Source organism: Rana temporaria, chromosome 4 (genome assembly GCF_905171775.1).
Source record: "Rana temporaria chromosome 4, aRanTem1.1, whole genome shotgun sequence".
NCBI classification, from domain to species: Eukaryota; Metazoa; Chordata; class Amphibia; order Anura; family Ranidae; genus Rana; species Rana temporaria.
In genome coordinates this window covers 50,195,964-50,216,564 of record NC_053492.1, presented here as the reverse complement: position 1 = coordinate 50,216,564, position 20,601 = coordinate 50,195,964, and the positions used below count along the sequence as shown (strand labels likewise).

Sequence of the window (20,601 nt, the reverse complement as noted above, 5' to 3'; positions counted from 1 at the left end):
CTTGGATCGTATGTGGACGCTGTGGGGAGCATCTGTTTGAGGTTGCCTCTCCAACCCTACCTCCAAGGATCCTACAAGTGGATTGTGACACGAACGTTGCTGTCCCTTCGGAGAGTGATGTCCAAAGCCTGTTGGTTGTCACTCAAGTTGTGCCGGAAGCTGCTACCTCTACCACAGTGACTACCCCAGGACACAGCGCACCAACTGCTTAAAAGGGCCAGGCCAGGTTACTCGCATTGATTACTGAGTTGCCTGAGGACTTTTTAAGTCAGCAGGCAGTGAGCGTGGTGTGCCTGTGGGGGAGGTGATACTGGTGGCCATGAAGGGAGTTGATATAGAGGTGCCAACCCAGGAAAAAGCTAGGAGAAATCATCTCTCGTCCGAAGAGTGTTCGACCATCTCAAATTCGGACGTTTTGTCTGATAGATTATGAGAGCTCTTTTCAGACACTTTGTCTTACTCCGGGAAGTGGGGAGAGAGTGATGAGGAGTTAATATGCAATATGCAGGAAGACGAGACACCTGCTACTACTACTGCAAGTGTACAGATTATGCTGTCAGCCAGTGCAGCTCCGCTGATTAGTATTGCCATGTCCTTCAAGGAGGATCAAGGGAATCCATGGGCTCCCATAGCCCAGCCAAATAAGCCCATGCCAAGCTCCAAAATGGACCGTAAGCTGGAGGTGGTTGGTAGGTATCCAGTTCAGCGTGCCCCAGATGCTCGGGTTCTATCTGGGTACGGAGACCCTAAAACCCTGTCTCGGCTGTCCAAAATCCAGCACATAATCATTAAGAAAGTAGCGGAACATTATGGTATTTATATCCCTACATTCCGCCCCATCTGGAAGAGGAGATTCTCGAGAAGGAAACACAATGGATGAGGCCATTTGTGAGTTTCTTCAAATACCTTTCAAGTTAGCCTTTCTAAAATTATCACCCAAAATGTCCAGGAAATACCTTTCAGTGCTGAATACCTGGGGATACAGCCACAAAATTAACCTGGACAGTGTAATCCTCCGTAGGCCAGACAAGCGAGATGTAAAATACCATGTGGTCTCTGTAAATGACAAAAGGGAAGATGTAACACTGCCAGATCCCAGATATTATTGGTGAAGTCTTGTCAAAGTGATACCTTGTGGATTACAAATATGAGGTGTGATGTCAAGGATGATCTGCTGACAGTTACCTTGCATACGCATTCAAAATGTTATTGATGGGAATATTCCAGAAAGCTGTAATGCCAGGACTGTTCTGGACTAAATGCTGTCGGCAGTTGCAGGGAGCGATCATTTGAGCCACGTTGGCTAAAGATTGAAGTTGTTGGGGTGTTTCACCCTGAAGAGCGATCTGTGAACTTCAGCAGGTTGTTGATAGCCAAAGAAGGAAGAAAGTTTCTGTCTTTGGCTGCCATGTGGGCAGACTGAAGATATTCTTGCAAGGGGACCTGTTTCCTGAAGTGTGGTCTCTTGCAATTTGGCCTAAATGCTTGTTGTTTGTAATGTAGTCATGCCCTATGCCTGGAGTTCCCTTTAAAGAAGAAAAGGGAATTGCTGGGAAACTGTAGTCCATCTGAAGTGAAGTGAAATGGACGGTAACCGGTCATGGACATTGAACATGTAGTTAGTTAGAATAGGCTGTGATAGTAAAATGATTGCCTATTTCTTCAAATAATGGACTCATACACATCTGTCAGGACTGTTTTGGATCAAAGTATTGCTGAAGTTTTATAGTTCTATACTGATTATGAAAAGGGGTGGCATTCTTAAAGAGAATGGGGCCTGCTTTCAGAAATGTAAATAATGTAGACATGTACTGTATAGGATGTTTTTACATTTTCATGCTGCCCTCGGATGAGGACCAGTTCAAATCACTGTGTACATATTGCACCATGTTTTTATAGGATAGGATATGAAAAATTAAAAGAGGTAACTCAAGCACTAGTATGAATAAAATATAACTAATTAAATAAATGAATTCAGCTGCAGCTATTCAAATGTGCTCTGACACCACATAGATAAATGTTGAATAAAATGAATAGTGCGCTAAAAATCAACTTAAAGCGGTTGTATACCCATTCTGATAACTTTTCTTTATGTGGACACTTTTCTTATTGTCTCCTTACCTGCCTTCCTTGCAAGATTGTAATATTGCTTAAATCGTTTTTTTTTTTTTTTATGAGTTTACTTCCGCTTTAATAATAATACACAGTGCATAATAATGTAAACACATATAAAGAAATGTCCATAAAAATATGATTGCTGAAAAAACGTTGATATTGTACAAAAAACAATCCTTTCTTCCGTGATAATAAATGATAAAAATTGTTAAAAAGTTCAGACAGAAAGTCACCAGTGTGAATTGTCTGCCCACCTTCCAAACGCTTTAAGACAGAAATCCTCACTACCGTCAGCTTATATGTATTCCGATTCTAGGTAATAGTTCAAAGATTTGCCTTAGATTCTTCTAAGGTACCGTATATACTCGAGTATAAGCCGAGTTTTTCAGCACATTTTTTTGTGCTGAAAATGCCCCCCTCGGCTTATATTCGAGTCACCTTTTTGCACCTAATCTCCCGGACTTTGGGGACCCGGTACTGGCACACATATAGCCCCAGTTCTCCTCTAAAATTGTGCAAAGTTTGCTGTCTGGGGGACCTACGGCCGGGGAGCATCGATTTTTCAAAGTCGGGCACCCCCTTCCACAGACTCCCATGTTAAACGGTAATTTCTCTGGTAATTTTGGGGACCCGGTTACTTAAGATACACAATATTTTTAAAACTAAAAAGACCAATTTAGAACCCCCTCCTGGGCCAGATCCTCAAAGAGCCGGCATAACGTAAAAATTCCTATTTAAGTTACACTGCCTTAAAATTTCTACCTAAGTGCCCGATCCACAAAGCACTTACCTAGAAATTTTCGGGTGTGTAACTTAAATTCCGCCGGCGCAAGGCGTTCCTCTTCAAATGGGGGCGATTCCCATTTAAATTAGGCGCACTCCCGCACCGGCCATACTGCGCATGTTCGTGACGTCATTTTCCCGACGTGCATAGTGCGAAATTACGTTACGCCGAGCTTTGTGGATCGCGCCGGGTCAATAAAGTTGCGTCGAAAAAAAACAAAGATACGGCGAAAAAAAAAAATTTAAAACAAAAAAAAAAAACGCGTCGCTGGACAGAAGGGTCTGCTTTTACAAGGTGTAAACAGTTTACACTTTGTAAAAGTAGCCCTAATTTTACACATGCAACTTAATACTTACGGAGAAAAAACGAAGCAGAAAAGCTTTGTGGATCTCCGTAAGTGCTAATTTGCATACCCGAAGCGGCATTTCGACGCAAAATGCCCCCAGCGGCGGATGCGGTACTGCATCCTAAGATCCGGCAGTGTAAGTTTCTTACACATGCCGGATCTTCTGTCTATCTCTTGGAAACTGATTCTGTGGATCAGTTCCAAAGATAGAAACAGGGATACGACGGCGTATCAGTAGATACGCCGGCGTATCCCTTTTGAGGATCTGGCCCCCTGTTTTTAATAGTTTAAAATATATTAAAATACGATGGGCGGGGGGATAGGACTCCATCTAGTGATGAGTATCACATACAAAAATTAGAAATCAGAAATAAAACAATTTAAATCAAAATCAATGTTCAAACCCAGTGGCGAGAAAGTACCAAGCTCAAAAATCCATCTTGACTCGCATTTATTTAATTCTCTAACCCTATTGCTCCCCCTCCAATGGGGTTTGTACTTATCAATTGCTCAAAACTTGAGACCTATTGTATTTTTATTATGGTATTGTGAAAAATGTCTAGAAACACTATGGGCTAGATTCACATACCTTTAGGCGGGCGTAGCGTATCTCCTATACGCTACGCCGCCGTAACTTTGAGAGGCGAGTATGGTATTCACAAAGATTTTGCGGCCGAAGTTACGGTGGCGTAGCGTATTAGGGCCGGCGGAAGCCCGCCTAATTCTAATGTTGAAGCTGTGGGCGTGTTTTATGTAAATTAAGTGTGACATCGCGTAAATGACGTTTTTAACGAACGGCGCATGCGCCGTCCGTGAACGTATCCCAGTGCGCATGCTCCAAATCACGTCGCAAATAGTCAATGCTTTCGACGTGAACGTAACCTACGCCCAGCCCCATTCACGGACGACTTAGGCAAACGACGTAAAACGTGAAAAATTTGACGCGGTTCCGACGTCCATACTTAACATTGGCTGTGCCATGTTTTTGGTGGTTTATCTTTACGCCTGAAAACGCCTTACGTAAATGGCATATCTTTACTGCGACGGGCAAGCGTACGTTCGTGAATAGGCGTATCTTGCTGATTTACATATTCTAGGCGTAAATCAGCGTACACGCCCCTAGCGGCCAGCGTAAATAGGCAGTTAAGATACGACGGCGTAGGAGACTTACGCCGGCCGTATCTTAGCAACATTTAAGCGTATCTCAGTTTGAGCATACGCTTAAAGCTGCCACGGCGCGGATTCGGACTTACGATGGTGTATCTACTGATACGCCCGTCGTAAGTCTTTCTGAATCTGCCCCTATGTTTTTGGAAACCATTCCTGATGTTCTGTATATGTTCTTGTATTCTTTTCCACATAGGACGTTTTGTTCTTCCTATATATTGTAATTAGCATGGACATTGCAACATGTATACTACTCTTTCTGTTCTGTATGAGATGAAATCTTTTAATAGGTATTCTTTTATTGGTGGCATTAGAGATAAACTTATTGCATTTTTGGCCATTTAGATTGGTGTTCCTGCATGCATAGCATCTTTTACATGGAAAGAAACCTTTACCCTGAAAGAACGTAAATTTGTGTGATTTTATTGGTGGATCTGGATTTTTTTTTGCTATCAGATCCCTCAATGTAAGCGCCTTCCTGTATATAAAACAAGGTTTCTCTGGTAGAATAGTCCGTAGCTGTCTATCCTTTCTGAGGAGTGACCAATGTTTTAAAAAAATATGTTCTATTTGTCTATGTTGGATATTGTAACTTAAAATCATGGGGACTTCTTGATAATGAGTTGCTTTCCTTTCTTTATCTTGAATCAGAAGATCCATTGGTAATTTTGATACTTCATGGATTTTTTCCTTTATGAATTATTCATTATAACCATTATGGATAAATTTCTTGCCTATTGTCTGTGCTTGTTCTAAAAAGGCTTTCTTAGACGTATCACTTGTCCCTTTGGTATATTTATCAGCCACAGATCACAATGTCAGCTATCCACTGGCATGTAGCTGTTTCCGTCTACTGGTTTAAAGAATGTTTTTGTTGTTATTAGATTCTCTTTTAGTTGTATTTCCAGGTCCAGGTTTTTTCAGTAATCATATTTTTATGGACATTTCTTTATATGTGTTTCCATTTCTATGCACTGTGTATTATTATTAAGTTGGTTTTTAGCGCACTATTCATTTTATTCAATATAGGATAGGATGCCTTCGCGTTGTTTGATTTCTCTCTTTCAGGTGTTGCTGTGTCAGTACATCTTCCTTGGCTAAGGAGAAACAGGGATCTAGCCAGATGACAACACTAACCCTCTATATATTATTACGACTGTATATACAGGTCATTCTAAAAAAATTTGCATATTGTGATAAAGTTCATTATTTTCTGTAATGTACTGATAAACATTAGACTTTCATATATTTTAGATGCATTACACACAACTGAAGTAGTTCAAGCCTTTTTATTGTTTTAATATTGATGATTTTGGCATACAGCTCATGAAAACCCAAAATTCCTATCTCAAAAAATTAGCATATTTCACCCGACCAATAAAAGAAAAGTGTTTTTAATAAAAAAAAAGTCAACCTTCAAATAATTATGTTCAGTTATGCACTCAATACTTGGTCGGGAATCCTTTTGCAGAAATGACTGCTTCAATGCGGCGTGGCATGGAGGCAATCAGCCTGTGGCACTGCTGAGGTGTTATGGAGGCCCAGGATGCTTCGGTAGCGGCCTTAAGCTCATCCAGAGTGTTGGGTCTTGCGTCTCTCAACTTTCTCTTCCCAATATCCCACAGATTCTCTATGGGGTTCAGGTCAGGAGAGTTGGCAGGCCAATTGAGCACAGTAATACCATGGTCAGTAAACCATTTACCAGTGGTTTTGGCACTGTGAGCAGGTGCCAGGTCGTGCTGAAAAATGAAATCTTCATCTCCATAAAGCTTTTCAGCAGATGGAAGCATGAAGTGCTCCAAAATCTCCTGATAGCTAGCTGCATTCACCCTGCCCTTGATAAAACACAGTGGACCAACACCAGCAGCTGACATGGCACCCCAGACCATCACTGACTGTGGGTACTTGACACTGGACTTCAGGCATTTTGGCATTTCCCTCTCCCCAGTCTTCCTCCAGACTCTGGCACCTTGATTACCGAATGACATGCAAAATTTGCTTTCATCCGAAAAAAGTACTTTGGACCACTGAGCAACAGTCCAGTGTTGCTTCTCTGTAGCCCAGGTCAGGCGCTTCTGCCGCTGTTTCTGGTTCAAAAGTGGCTTGACCTGGGGAATGCGGCACCTGTAGCCCATTTCCTGCACACGCCTGTACACGGTGGCTCTGGATGTTTCTACTCCAGACTTAGTCCACTGCTTCCGCAGGTCCCCCAAGGTCTGGAATCGGTCCTTCTCCACAATCTTCCTCAGGGTCCGGTCACCTCTTCTCGTTGTGCAGCGTTTTCTGCCACACTTTTTCCTTCCCACAGACTTCCCACTGAGGTGCCTTGATACAGCACTCTGGGAACAGCCTATTCGTTCAGAAATTTCTTTCTGTGTCTTACCCTCTTGCTTGAGGGTGTCAATGATGGCCTTCTGGACAGCAGTCAGGTCGGCAGTCTTACCCATGATTGCAGTTTGGAGTAGTGAACCAGGCTGGGAGTTTTTAAAAGCCTCAGGAATCTTTTGCAGGTGTTTAGAGTTAATTAGTTGATTCAGATAATTAGGTTAAGAGCTCGTTTAGAGAACCTTTTCATGATATGCTAATTTTTTGAGATAGGAATTTTGGGTTTTCATGAGCTGTATGCCAAAATCATCAATATTAAAACAATAAAAAGGCTTGAACTACTTCAGTTGTGTGTAATGAATCTAAAATATATGAAAGTCTAATGTTTATCAGTACATTACAGAAAATAATGAACTTTATCACAATATGCTAATTTTTTGAGAATGACCTGTATTAGATAGATAGTTAGGTGATAGAATTCTTGATTATATGCTTTAAAAATGTACATAACTATTTTGATATTTAAATGTCATACGTTCATACGTGACTAACTATTTTCATGTGATACCAATGTTTATTCATGTGGAACGCCACACATATGTTATTCTATTGTTATATTGTTAACCCTTTCCTGTTTCCCCACCCATCCCAGTTTTTGCCAGGACATCCGCTCTAAGGCTTGGGAGCTCAAATTGTTTTGCAAATTCTGAGACGTAGTTTTCAGGGCAGGGGGAGAATGTAGCACCCTGGGGTTTAGTCAGTGAGCTTATCACCAAATTCCTTATCAGAAGTAGCTGCTGCAGTTAATTGATAGTGATTTATTGATTTGTTTCCCTAAGTCTGGCCTTGCTGCACTTTTCTCTTCTACCACTAGGTGGCCAGGAACTTGGTGGTACTACATATGAGGAGGGCAACCCAAGGTCAGTTTAAGAATATATGGGGTATCTCAGCCAATGGGCAGGGGTTCATTGGATCCCTTGGAGAACCTATATATTTGGGTGAGGTCAGGTGATTTGTGTTCTGTGCCACCCAGACCACTGTCTGGTTGGACATGTGTTGTACGCCCCGGGCTGCTAGGCTGAAGATTGGGCCTATTCCAGTGGCATCTGGCTGCCAGGCTGTGTGAGGAGCTATCCGGAAGTAAGAGGGCAGTGCAGGTGCAGAAGTGATGGTTCTGTCGGCCGGAGGAGCTGCCAGTGGTCTGAGGTAGAAGGGAAGCTGTTGCCACAAAGGGACCAACCACCTTCATCAGGGATCTCACAGTGAGAAACTAAAGCAAGTACCTGAGCAGTATTCTCACAAAACGGGCACAGTGGACAATCGGGAAACTTCAGGTGGGGATCAAGTCAGGGACCCAACCAGCGGAGGTGTCGCATGCAGAGAAACCTTGTAAGTGAAGTCAGGGACCAAGCCGGTCAACAGGGGTGAAGCTTGAGGAGTATCCAGAGTTCCAAGCTAGGGACCCAGCAGGGAAGCGTGGGTGACACTTGAGGGAGGTACCCCCAAAAAAAGCCTTGAGGAGCTCACAGGATTCAGAGTCAGTGAATCAGAGAGTCCAGTGAGAGACTAGGAGCTCAAGGGGCTGAAGAACTACAAGTAGAAGTTGTAGTGAAGCTGAGTAAACTGTTGAACTTTGTGTTAGGAACTGTTAAGTAGTGTAGCCATAGGAGACAGCAATCCTGTGCATGCAGAAGTGGAGCCTTGCTGGGGCCTTTCCCTGTACGGCTGTCCTCCTATTGAAGTCTCAGAGTCTGCAAATTGAAATTGCAACCACTCAAAGGGTGTCCTGGCCCTAACCCTCTTTCCCTTCAAAATATAAATGATATATTATCTACATATGGGGAACCTTTGACATCTGAATACTCATTTTGTGATCTAGCTCTACTTATACAAAGATAGTGAGATTTGTCCTTTGTCATTATTTCCTTTTGTTGCTTGTCCTGAAGAAGCATCACAGCGAAACGCATAGACGCAAAAGGGACACTATCCATACTTCTCGCATGTTTTTATCTTTGAACATTGTGTTTTTTGTATATCTTTTGTAATAAACATATATTTTTTGTCATTTTTTCTGTCCTTGTCTTGCCTTCATAGTCCGACCATTTGGTTATTCTTTTTTGAATAATCCCCTTTTCTCCCTATATACGGACGTGGCAATGTGATTGTGTTCCCCTTTTTCTGTTTCATTCTTCAAAATATAAAAGGACTGTTAAAAGAAATAAAACTTATTTTGCATCCAAAAGTGTCTGGCGCCCAATGACTTTCACCATCTTTGAACCCACTATGCCTCACAACCCACTACATATGGAAGGATGTCAGCTGTCTTTGGCCTTGAAGGTCCTCATTAGGCTAGAAGATGTAAAGACTTTGCTACAAGCAACATTCTGCACTCACACGGTATTTATACAGAGGGTGGTGCTGATGTTCTCCAAAAACATCCCAAAGCAATCAGTAGATCCAAAGCTACATGCAGCCAAAGTTATATGAATATCATTTTCATGTAAAAGCTAAGCTCAACGTTTACAAGATTTGCACATTTTCTGTATTTCGGATCTCCTGACCTCTTGTTTTTATCACACTTCTCAGGTTGAAGTGCTCAGGTTTACATGAGGAGGAAGTAATTATCCTTGCAGTTCTTTGCTTTTAGACTGCTAACCGCCAGATACTTTGTAATTACCTGAGTATAGTGTCCGATTACATCACCTCGTGTTTTAGCTCCATACCCATAAACAAATTCATTGTTTTCACTGAACCAATCATCAACTGCGTGTTTCCATGGATCCTTAGCCGATGAAAAATAGAGGTTTTCCCCACAAGTAGTGACAAATGGCTCTAACAAACAAAACATAATTAAAATATACAAAATACACAAATACAGTAATAGAAAAACATACCTTACAACATTTTGAGATGGGAACAAGGGACACCTATTTGCACATGCATTTTATATACAACTATAAAGATCAGACCAAAATGAGGGACACGTGAGGGGGGAAGAGGGATAGAGGGACATTGCTCCAAATCAGGGACAGTCCCTTCAAATCAGGGACAGTTGGAAGCTATGGAAAAAGCAGTAGACCTTAGATAACAAACATCACAGAATACAAAAAGAAGCACCACAGACCGGGAAAGGGTTAGTTATTGCCTCCATATTAGTGTAGCACCCAGGTGTTTAGGCAGGGTTCCTTAAAATGTAGTTTGCCAGATAGTACAGTAAATGTTTTGTCTAATTGTTAGAAGATCCATTGATCCCTCTCTAATTCTGGAGATGCTGCACCTTTTCTTTTCTGTCACTGGGTGGCACTGTTGCTGGTGACATTAGATTGACAGGGTCATAGTAAGGTCAGATTATGAGTCTCAGCCAATTGGCAGGGGTTTCGTTAGTGCCTTGGCATGCTGGAAGAGCCTGTTTATTTAGGTAGCGTCGGGTGATCGGTGTTCTGTGCCACCTGGATGGCCTGCAGCCTATCCTGGGGACACCTAGCTGCTAGGCTGCCTGAAGCCTATCCAGGAGCAGGAGAAGCAGCCTAGGGTTGGAGCCCAACCGAGTGACAGATGTTCATTCGGACTGGGAACCAATCGTGGTCAGAGGTACAGGGGAAGCAGTCGCCACTAAGGGACCATCCACCTTATTACCAGAGACTACTGTGAGTAAGCCTGAAGAAGTACCAGAGCAGTCTTCTCACCAGCCAGGAACGGTGAAGAAATGGGAAAACTTCAGCAAGTGCCAAGCAAGCCAGGGACCCAGCCGGTTAGTGGATGTGACGCTTGAGAAGAATACAGCAGGATAGCTGTGGAAGAGCTCAGGGGATCCAGCAGGCGGCTGGGATTTGGAAGTATAGTGAGAGACTGGGAGCTCAGTGAGTGAAGACCTACAGTGGGAAACTGTGAGATAAGAGAAGAACCATATTGGAAACTGTTAAAAGCTTAGTTGCCATAGGAGACAGCGGTCCTGCCAATACAGAAGTTGCATCCGGTTGGAGGCTTTGCACTGTATAGCTGTCTGCCTTTTGTGTCTCGGAGTCTTCTAATTGTCATTACATCTACCTAAGGGTGTCCTGGCCCTAACCCCCTCTCCCACAGTTCTTGTTAAGAGACAATATATCTCTTTATTTGCATTCAAAAAGTGACTGGTGCCCATCATTTCATCTTGCATTACACCCACCATGCCTGGTAACCCACTCTACGAAAAGGGATGTCAGCTCTCCCTGACTCTGGAGGTCACCTTCAGGCCTCTAGGGGTCCACGAGTCTGCTACATTAGTGGCACAATACTTAAAATCCCCTAAAGCAACAGAAAATGTAGCACCCTGCCTTAGGCTGACCAAATTTCGTTTTTGCCTCTGCTGTACCCGAAACAGGTCAGGTGTCTCTAAGACAGTACTCCCCAAACTTTGGACCTCATGAACCACTAAACTCACACTTTTGAATCCCGTGGACCATGAACATGAATTTGACATGCCTTAAGAACTCAATGCTCTGGCTCTCTGTCCCCCTCCCCCCTGGATCAAACTGCTGCCTTATACACATAATGCTCCAGCTCTCTGCCCCCTCTGACACCTTCTGCACTCTGCATCACACTGCTGCTTTACACAGACTCATCATTGGATCTCACCTACTTATCCAGCCATTTGCTGGAGCCCTGTGCTCCCTCCCACAGTCTGTGATCAGCGCTGCTGGAAGTCCCCTCCTTCTGTACCTCTGCTCTCTGCACTACTCCCGCTGCTTCCCGTTGAGTTCACAGGAGCTGGAACTACAGAGGAGGCATTGGGTATCAATGCGCACTTATAGTATTGACTGTCAGCGTGCATTGAGAACAACACTGTAAACAACATTGAGTGTTAAACATTAGACAAGTGCACTGCCAAAAAATGTGTTAGTTTTCATTTCATTTGTTTGTTTTTTGTTTTTAGGGTCAGTCGTTATGATTGCAATTCGTACATTCGTAAATTCGTACATTCGTAAATTTGTACATTTGTAAATTCGTACATTCGTAAATTTGTACATTCGTAAATTTAATAAATTCGTAAATTTGAAAATTTAAAACCCAAAAATCGGAAATAATAACTATTAAATTATAGGTATTGTAATTTCCTTTCAAATTTGGCTGTTAGTGAACGTAACGAATACGATTTTATCCAAAGTTACTAATAACCTTAAATAACAAATGCTGTATCTAAACAGAACAAATTAATAATAAATAATAATAGCAATAATAAAAAGTTTTATTATTATTATTGTTATTTATTATTATTAATTCATTACGTTCCATTCGTTTAGATGCGGCATTCGTTATTTCAGAAAATAATTTGTAACTTTGGATAAATTTGTATTTGTTACGTTCACTAACAGACAAATTTGAAAGGAAATTACAATGCCTATAATTTAATAGTTTGTAATAGTTAAGTTATTATTAGTTAATAATTATTTTAGATTTCCGAATTTACAAATTTACAAATTTACGAATGTACGAATTTACGAATGTGCAAATGTACGAAGTTCCGAATGTATGAACTACAAATTTTTGCATATTCGAATTTACGAATATTTGGAAAAATTTGTTAAATGGGTTTTCATTAATTCAGATATTTCCGAATTAACTAATTTGTCGAAATTTGTTAAAAAACAAATTCGGAACAAAACTAATTACACGTGTCTATTAAACATCCGCCGCAATGTTGATTTGCAGCAGAACCCCTGGGGGCCACCAACATTTTTTGTGGACCATCAGTGGTCCATGGACCAAGGTTGAAGATTGCTTGTCTAGAAATTTCTCCTGCCTGCCTCTGGAAGAAGCTTCCAGAAATATAGTAAGAGGGTTAGCCAATGGGTTATGAATATTTATCTGACCTTAACCAATTCCTAGGAGGCTGACCTAAAATGTGTGGCTGGGGAATAGATAAATGCTTGGGAGGGTCTGTTCAAAGCTCTCTCCTCTGGGACCTCTGCCCCTGGAAAGCAGCCTTTGTTACTAAAGAGTAACACCTCAGCATGTGCTTGGCTGATTATCTCAAGTATACGAAAAAGTTACAGGTTGCTGGCTTTAACTTTTTGGTGCTTTTCACCTGTACTGAGATCTATAAATTGAGTCTGTGAGTTTGAAAAGCAGTTGTTCTGAATTCCCTACCCCTAATTTTATTATATTTTTTACTAAAAATTTGAGTTTGATGAACAGTTGCGCAAATATCGTGCAACATAAAAAAATGCAACTATAATCTTCTTATTCTACCGGGTCTCTGCTTTCAGAAAAAAATGTAATGTTCTGGGAGTTTAAGTAATTTTATACACAAAAATGCAGATTTCTACATGTGTTCAAAAAAAAGAAAAAGGTGCCCTAGTGGTGAAGTGGTTAAAGTGACTTGAAACCATTCATTTTACTTTCTACACCATGGGCATTTTATGAATTCAGGGGGCCTGTGTGCAATATCATAATTTGGGACCCATTGATTAATAAATAAAAAAAATGCAGTGTGCTTAGTGTAACACAGAGAAGAGTGACCATGGTTTTCATTGCACAAAGGGGTGTTGCTTGGATTGTAAAAGATCTGTAGCATCTTTAGGCACACCAAGTAGAAGAGCAACGTACTGTGGACAGCAGGTGTGGCCAAATTGCATTAATAGTAAGAGGGGCCTAAGGGGCATGGCTTAATAAAACAAGGTCAGTCTGTCCCCCCCAGTATCATCCTCTCCCATGTAAATCTGTCCCATTTAATAACCCTTCCCCTCCAAGTCAATCTGTCCCTCAGTATAATCCCTCCCTCCCAGGTCAACCTGCCCCCCAATATAATCCCCCTCAGGTCAGTCTGTCCCCCAGTTTAACCCCCCCCCCCCCGGTCAGTCTGTCCCGCAGTATAATCACCCCAGGCCTGTCTGTCAGATATTTGATTTTTTAAGACCCTGTAATAGTTGTTCAAATGTTTATCAAATCACTATTTTCACTAAACTACAGTATACACAAAAATCTTTATTAACACACAAAATAACAAAAAAACTGACAACTCCTATTAAATTCCTACTAAGGCCTCGTTCACATGAACTAAAGTTTGCATGGAACACCTGTGAGTTAACACGGCCTCGCACGGGCATACGATGTAGTATGTTCTGGCAATAACTTTTATGATTTTTTCACTTTTTTTTGGTGGGGGTTTTGGTGAAACATCAGTGGTCTAAAGAGACCCCTAGTGAGATCCCTAGAGAAAGGGACTGAGGCGATAGAGTTCCCTTTCCTTTTTTCTGCAGCCTCATCTGCATTGCGTATGAATGAATAGAAATCTCTGTCAGTGGCGGCAGGTGCTCAAAATTTTTAGGGGGGCGCAAACAAACTGAAAAAAAAAAGCACCAATTGCAGCCACTGTGCCCATCAAACGCAGCCACTGTACCTATCAAGCGCAGCCACTGTACCCATCAAACGCAGCCACTGTACCCATAAATTTCTGCCACTGTGCCATCAAACGCAGCAACTGTAACCATCAATTGCCAGTGTGCCCATCAATTGCGGCCACTGTGCCCATCAATTGCTGCCAGTGTGCCCATCAATTGCTGCCAGTGTGTGCCCATCAACTGCTGCCAGTGTGTGCCCATCATTTGCTGCCAGTGTGTCCCTTCAATTGCCGCCAGTGTATCCCATCAATTGCTGCCAGTGTGCCCCATCAATTGCCGACAGTGTGCCCCATCAATTGTCGCCAGTGTGCCCCGTCAAATGCTGCCAGTGTGCCCCATTAAATGCTGCCAGTGTGCCCCCCGCCCAACACTTACCTGTCTCAGGTCATGGCGCTGTCCTCCACACTCCCTCCGAGTCTTTGATATCTTCTCCCGTCTTCTGCTATGATTGGATGCCATAGGCTGTCGCTTCAGCCAGTCAGGTGACAGGTAACCAGACCCAGTGCAATTGATTGGCTGAGAGGTGGGTCAGTGTTAGGGAAGCAATTTATTTGATTCCCTAACACAACACTGTGTAAACAGCGAACGCACAGCATTGCACCTGCTGTTTACCAATTTGGAAGCCTATTATAGCCTACAGCTCTAATCAGGAGGCCTATTAGAGCCGACGGCTCTAATCAGGCACTTCCAAAAACACCCCCACCTCTGTAATTCAGATGCCCGGCACCTGACAAGGGGCCAGACACCTGAATAGAGGGTGTCAGCGGCAACAATAGATAGATAAATGCAATGCATAAATCTATCTATTGGGCAACTGGTGGCGAGTAACCCTTAAGGCCTGGCTAGTAGCTCAGGACTTGACATTTTGAGACCTGATATACTGTATATATATTGCAGCTTACATAAAAAACATAGAAGAATGACAGCAGAAAAAGACCAGGTGGCCCATCAAGTCTGTCTTTTTTGATTTTTCTGTGGTTGTTTTCTTCTTTGTTTTTCTTTAACCATTTTTCTCTGCGAATAGATGTTTATCCCAAGCATGGGACTTGATGACCAGTATAGGAATAAAAATGTACTGGCCCAGATTCAAGAAGCACTTGCGCCCGCGCAACCATAGTTGCGCGGCGCAAGTGCTTACTTGCTCCGGTGTAACGAGTGCTCCTGATTCAGGAACCTCGTTACACCGAATGCAGCCTAGGATGTGACAAACATAAGCCTCCTTATGCCTTCACATCCCAGGCTGCATTCTTGCGTTGGCCGCTAGGGGGCGCGGCCTTTGTGATCGGCGTGTAGTATGCAAATTGCATACTACCACCGATTCACAAAAGTTGCGCGGGCCCTGCGTACGCAAGGTACGGAGTTTCCGTACGGCGCCTTTAGCATAAGGCTGCTCCTGCTAATAGCAGGCGCAGCCAATGCTAAAGTATAGCTGCGCCTCCCGCCCATGAAATTTAAATTTCACGTCGTTTACGTAAGTGAACCGTGAATGGCGCTGGACGCCATTCACGTTCACTTAGAAGCAAATGACGTCCTTGCGACGTCATTTGCCGCAATGCACGTCGGGAAAGTTTCCCGACGGAGCATGCGCTGTTAGCTCGGCGCGGGAGCGCGCCTAATTTAAATGATTCCCGCCCCCGGCGGGATCATTTACATTAGGCGCCCTTACGCAGGGCTAATTAGCATAGCGCCCGCGCAATTTACGGAGCTACTGCTCCGTGAATCGCTGGGCAAATGGAAATATTTGCGTGGGCGCAGAGAAAAATCTTTGCTCTTTGCCCACGCAAATATTGCTCCATTCTACCTGAATCTGGGCCAGTGTCAACAAGTTGGTTATACAACAGGTTATACCAGGACCCTAGCTGCAGCCATGATCCTGGTACCATTTTTTATTTCAGGTAATCGGATTTCTTGTAAGGCTCGAATCACATCTATGCATGTTGCTTTTGAGCGTTTCTGCAGTGCTTTTAGCTGTGCTTTCTGCATTTTACATTCACTGTATATAGCTGGTTGCGAAGGAGCGGGTCGGGAAGCCGGCCGCAGCGTCCTTATCAACCGATGAGTCATCAGCTGTCAGCAGACTTCCCAGAGAAGATGGCTCGGAGCTATTTTTTAATAAAGGACTTGTCAAAAATTCAACTGGCTCTTGTTTTTCTTTACATTTTACAACTTTTTTAGTGAATGGGTAGGGGTACAATATAACCGATGCCCATTCACATGGGGGGGGGGGTCCCCTTGTGCTTCCAGATTCCAATAAGCTCCCTGACTGCAGACCCCATCAACCACCGGCCAGAGTTGTTGGAAAGAGGCCCTTGTCCCCATTAAGCACACCCCCCCCATGTTGAGGGCATGTGGTTTGGTATGGTTCAGGAGGGGGGTGCTCGCTCGCCCCCTCCCTTTTCTGACCTGCCGGGCTGCATGTTCGCATAAGGGTCTGATATGGATTCTGGGGGGATCCAAGCCATTTTTATTTATTTTAGGTGTGGGGCTGTCCCCTCCTAATCCATACCAGACCGAAGGATCTGCTAAGGTCTATGGGGGGATGCCACACCATGCCCACTGACAGCTGATGACTCTTAAAATGCAAATTGCGGCAAAATCATCTGAAGTGTATTACATGCAAAATGCTGCATTTTGCGGGAAAAAATCCCCAGACCCTTTCCAAAAACGCAGAGGCACAAAAATGCATTGATGTGAACATGTTCCATAGGAACCCATGTTAAAAAATTCCCTACATTTCTGCAAAATACAAAACACATCAAAAAACACATTTGTGTGAATCAAACCTAAAAGTTTTATAGCCACCTGAACACCTGCTTCTTTTAGAACAGACTGATTAAGAAGAACAACTGTACCTTGGCATTCTCTTGGAACTCTGGGATGATGATCGTTAGGACCCATAGCTTTATTAACCTCCCTGGCGTTATGATTATTTCAGATTTTAGGTGCTGAAAGCGGTACAATTATTTTGCATGAAAATTTGGCGTTTTACATTGTAGGCCTGTAATTCTAAGGCCTCGTACACACGACCGAACATGTTCGCTGAAACTGGTCCGTGGACCAGTTTCAGCGGACATGTTCAGTCGTGTGTACGGCCTATCGGACCATTTTCCAGCGGACATTTGTCCAGCGGACCGTTTTACAGCAGACAAAAATTTCTTAGCATGCTAAGAAACATGTCCGCTGGAAACCTGTCCGTCGGACATATTCGGTCGTCTGTACGACTCACCGGACATGTCCGCTCGGCCGAAAGCCCTCGCATGCGTCGAAGTGATTCGACGCATGCGTGGAAGCATTGACCTTCCAGGGTCGCGCACGTCATCGTCGCGGCGACGGCGCGGCCACGTAACCGTGTATCCTGTCCGCGCGGATTTCTGTTTGATGGTGTGTACAACCATCAGACAGAAATCTCCGAGCGGTCATGTCCGATGAAAACGGTCCGGCGGACCGTTTTCATCGGACTGTCCGTTCGTCTGTACGGGTCCTTAGGAATAACTCACTTAAATCTGTCCAAACAAGAGTCTAGTAGACATCCCGGGTATGATAAAGTTTGAAAAACAAAATTATAAATTATAATATAATAATTATAACAAATAATAATGTAATTATACTTTTTTGAATTTGGCACCGTTCTCCGCCCCGTGCGTCGTATCGTCGCAGGGAACGGAGATCGGCGGCACACAGGGACACTGTGTGAATCGAGCGAGGACGCCGCTCGCTCACACAGCGGAGAGTCATTGCAGAATCCAGGGACAAGGTAAGTAATTTTGTCTGTGGCTGCTGCGAGGCGATCCCGAGTCTGGCTCTGGGATACCGCTTTTGGTAAAGAAATCTTACCCCGAGCCAGACTCGGGAATACCGCCAGGGGGGTTAAAGTAGTATTGTTTCAGTGTTTTTTAACTTAAAACCAGTAAACAATTTGTTAAAATCCTTACCAGGCTCTTGCTTACAAAGTGCTGCCTCTCTGAACTTCCAATCTTTACAGGACAGAATTAAAGGATAACTAAAGATTTTTTTCTTGTGTTTTTTTAAAACTAACATGTTATACTTACCTCCTCTGTGCAGTTGATTTTGTATAGAGTGGCCCCGATCATCCTCTTCTGGCCCCTCCTCCTCTTCTCCAGTGCCCTGTTGGAGAGCCGCACTCCCTCTGGGCACTCGTGCGAGTGCTTTCCCGTGTCCTGCTGCTGCATCTATTGACACAGACAGCAGGACTCGCCTCCCCCCCTGGATCCCGCTGCTGTCAATCAAATGAAATGGGAGCCGTAGGTGGGGCTGAGTCCTGCTGTCTGTGACAATGGCTGCGCTGTTATCAATCCGAGACACCGGCTGGAGCTAGTGTGCTCGCCCCCGTCGCTGGAAAGACTGGGTTCAGGTAAGTAAAAGGGGGGCTCTGGGGGGCAGCTTCAACACGGGAGGTTTTTCATCTTAATGCATAGAATGCTTTAAGGTGAAAAACCTTGAGAGTTTACAACCCCTTTAAAGCAGTAGACATATACAGTACGGAAAAATGTGTTTTTGTTTCATTTTGGTTAGATTTGTTATGTTACTAACTTTGTTTCATTGATTTGTTATGGAATTGGTTTAGTTTCATTTTGTTTCATTTAATTTTATTTTGATTATTCATTTGAAATTTTCGGAAAGTTTCGAAATCGGATTGGTCAAAAAATTATCGACCAATTTGAAATTTGTGTGAAGAATAGCTGGTTGTTAAGGAGCGGGTCGGGAAGTCGGCCACCGTGTCCTTAACAAACTATGACTGAGAGCTGAGAGCTGAAATATAAACAAAGGAATGCCGGCAATAGAAAAGTCTGAAAAAAACACACCAAATGTATTTTTTTAATGGCGTGGGGTCCCCCCCAAAATCCATACCAGACTCTTATCCAAGCATGCAGGTTGGCAGGTCAGGAAAGGAGGGGACGAGCGAGTGTCATACCAGTTAACATGCCCTCAACATGGGGGGGGGGGGGGTTGTGTTCTAGAGCCATTGGCTCCTGCTGCTGTCATTCACAGCCAGTGAGCCAATCAGGAGAAGGAGGGGACAAGACCAAGCCAAGCCACGGCTCTATGTGTGAATGATCACACAGAGCCTTGGCTCGGGAGCACGCCTGTTTGGGTATCCCGACAGCAAGCTACTTGCTGTGGGGGCACCTGGCAGGAGGAAGGGGCCAGGAACAATAGGTGTGGGATCCGATAAGAGGAGCATCTAGGCTACTCTGTGCAAACTGTACAGAGCAGGTAAGTATAACAAGTTTGTTATTTTAGAGAAACTAGACTTTACTATGGCTTTAACCACTTCAACAATGGGCACTTTACCCCATTCCTGCCGAGGCCAATTTTTAGTCTTTGTGCTGTCACACTTTGAATGACAATTGTGCAGTCATGCAACACTGTACTCATATGAAATTGTTATTTATTTTTCCCCGCAAATAGAACTTGTTTTGGTGGTATTTGATCACCACTGGGTGTTTTTTTTCTAAAACAAAATTTTGAAAAACATTTTTTTTTCTTTGTTCCTTTCATAAAGTTTTGTAAATAAGTATGTTTTCTCCTACACTGATTGGCACTGATGAGGATGCACTGATGAAGCAACACTGAAGAGGTGGCACTGATGAGGAGGCACTAATATGCAGCACTGATGGGCACTGATATGCAGCACTGATGGGCACTGATAGGCTTCACTGATAGGGCGGCACTGGTGGCCAAAAATGGGCAGCACTGATGGGCAATAATGGATGGTACTGATGAGGAGGCACTGATATACATTACTGAAGGGCACTGATTGGCATCCCAGGCGGGCACAGATTGGCATCCAAGGTGGACACTTGTGGACATCCTGGTGGGCACTGCTTATGGGGCTGCACTGATAATCAATGCGCTGATTATCAGCGCAGACCCCCCCTATGGGCTCTCCTCTACTCATTCTTTGTTAGAGCGAATAGAGGAAAGCCGATAACCAGCACTTCCTAGTTACGATGTGATCAGCTGTGATTGGACACAGCTGATCACATGGTAGAGCCTACATCATAGGCTCTTTACCGAGATCGGAGATGCAGTGCGTCGGAGTAACACACCGCATTACTGATCGTACTACTGAGCGGCTTATCCTACTAGACAACATATGATATCCAGTCAGGATAATGGAACCCCGCCTGGCCTACAGCAGAATGACGGTGTGAATGAAGGCGTTAATCACCACTGTGTATTTTATTTTTTATTATATAAACAAAAAAACAAAAAAAATAAAAAAAGGTATTTCTTCATAAATTTAGGCCAAAATGTATTCTGCTATACAGTATGTCTTTGGTAAAAATAAAAAAATACATATTTTTCGCTTAGATCTAGTTATTTTGTTTAGTTAAATTTGGATGATTTGTTGAATTCGTACAGTATTTGGAAGTCGTTTTATTTATTTTTCAACGCGCGCCTCATGAGTGCGCTCGTTGGGACCCGGGAACTCGATGTTCCCGGGTGGCCCGCGATTGCAG

General features: G+C 43.4%; 1 protein-coding gene across 1 annotated transcript in view; it reads right to left on the bottom strand.

The window, feature by feature from the left end:
- Nucleotides 1-20,601, bottom strand: part of LOC120936200 (allurin-like) — a 70,454-nt gene that overhangs the window by 15,887 nt on the left and 33,966 nt on the right. The window contains exon 5 of the mRNA XM_040348377.1: nucleotides 9,415-9,569. Within this exon, the coding sequence (XP_040204311.1) occupies nucleotides 9,415-9,569 (155 nt within the window). The remainder of the gene's footprint in view (nucleotides 1-9,414; nucleotides 9,570-20,601) is intronic.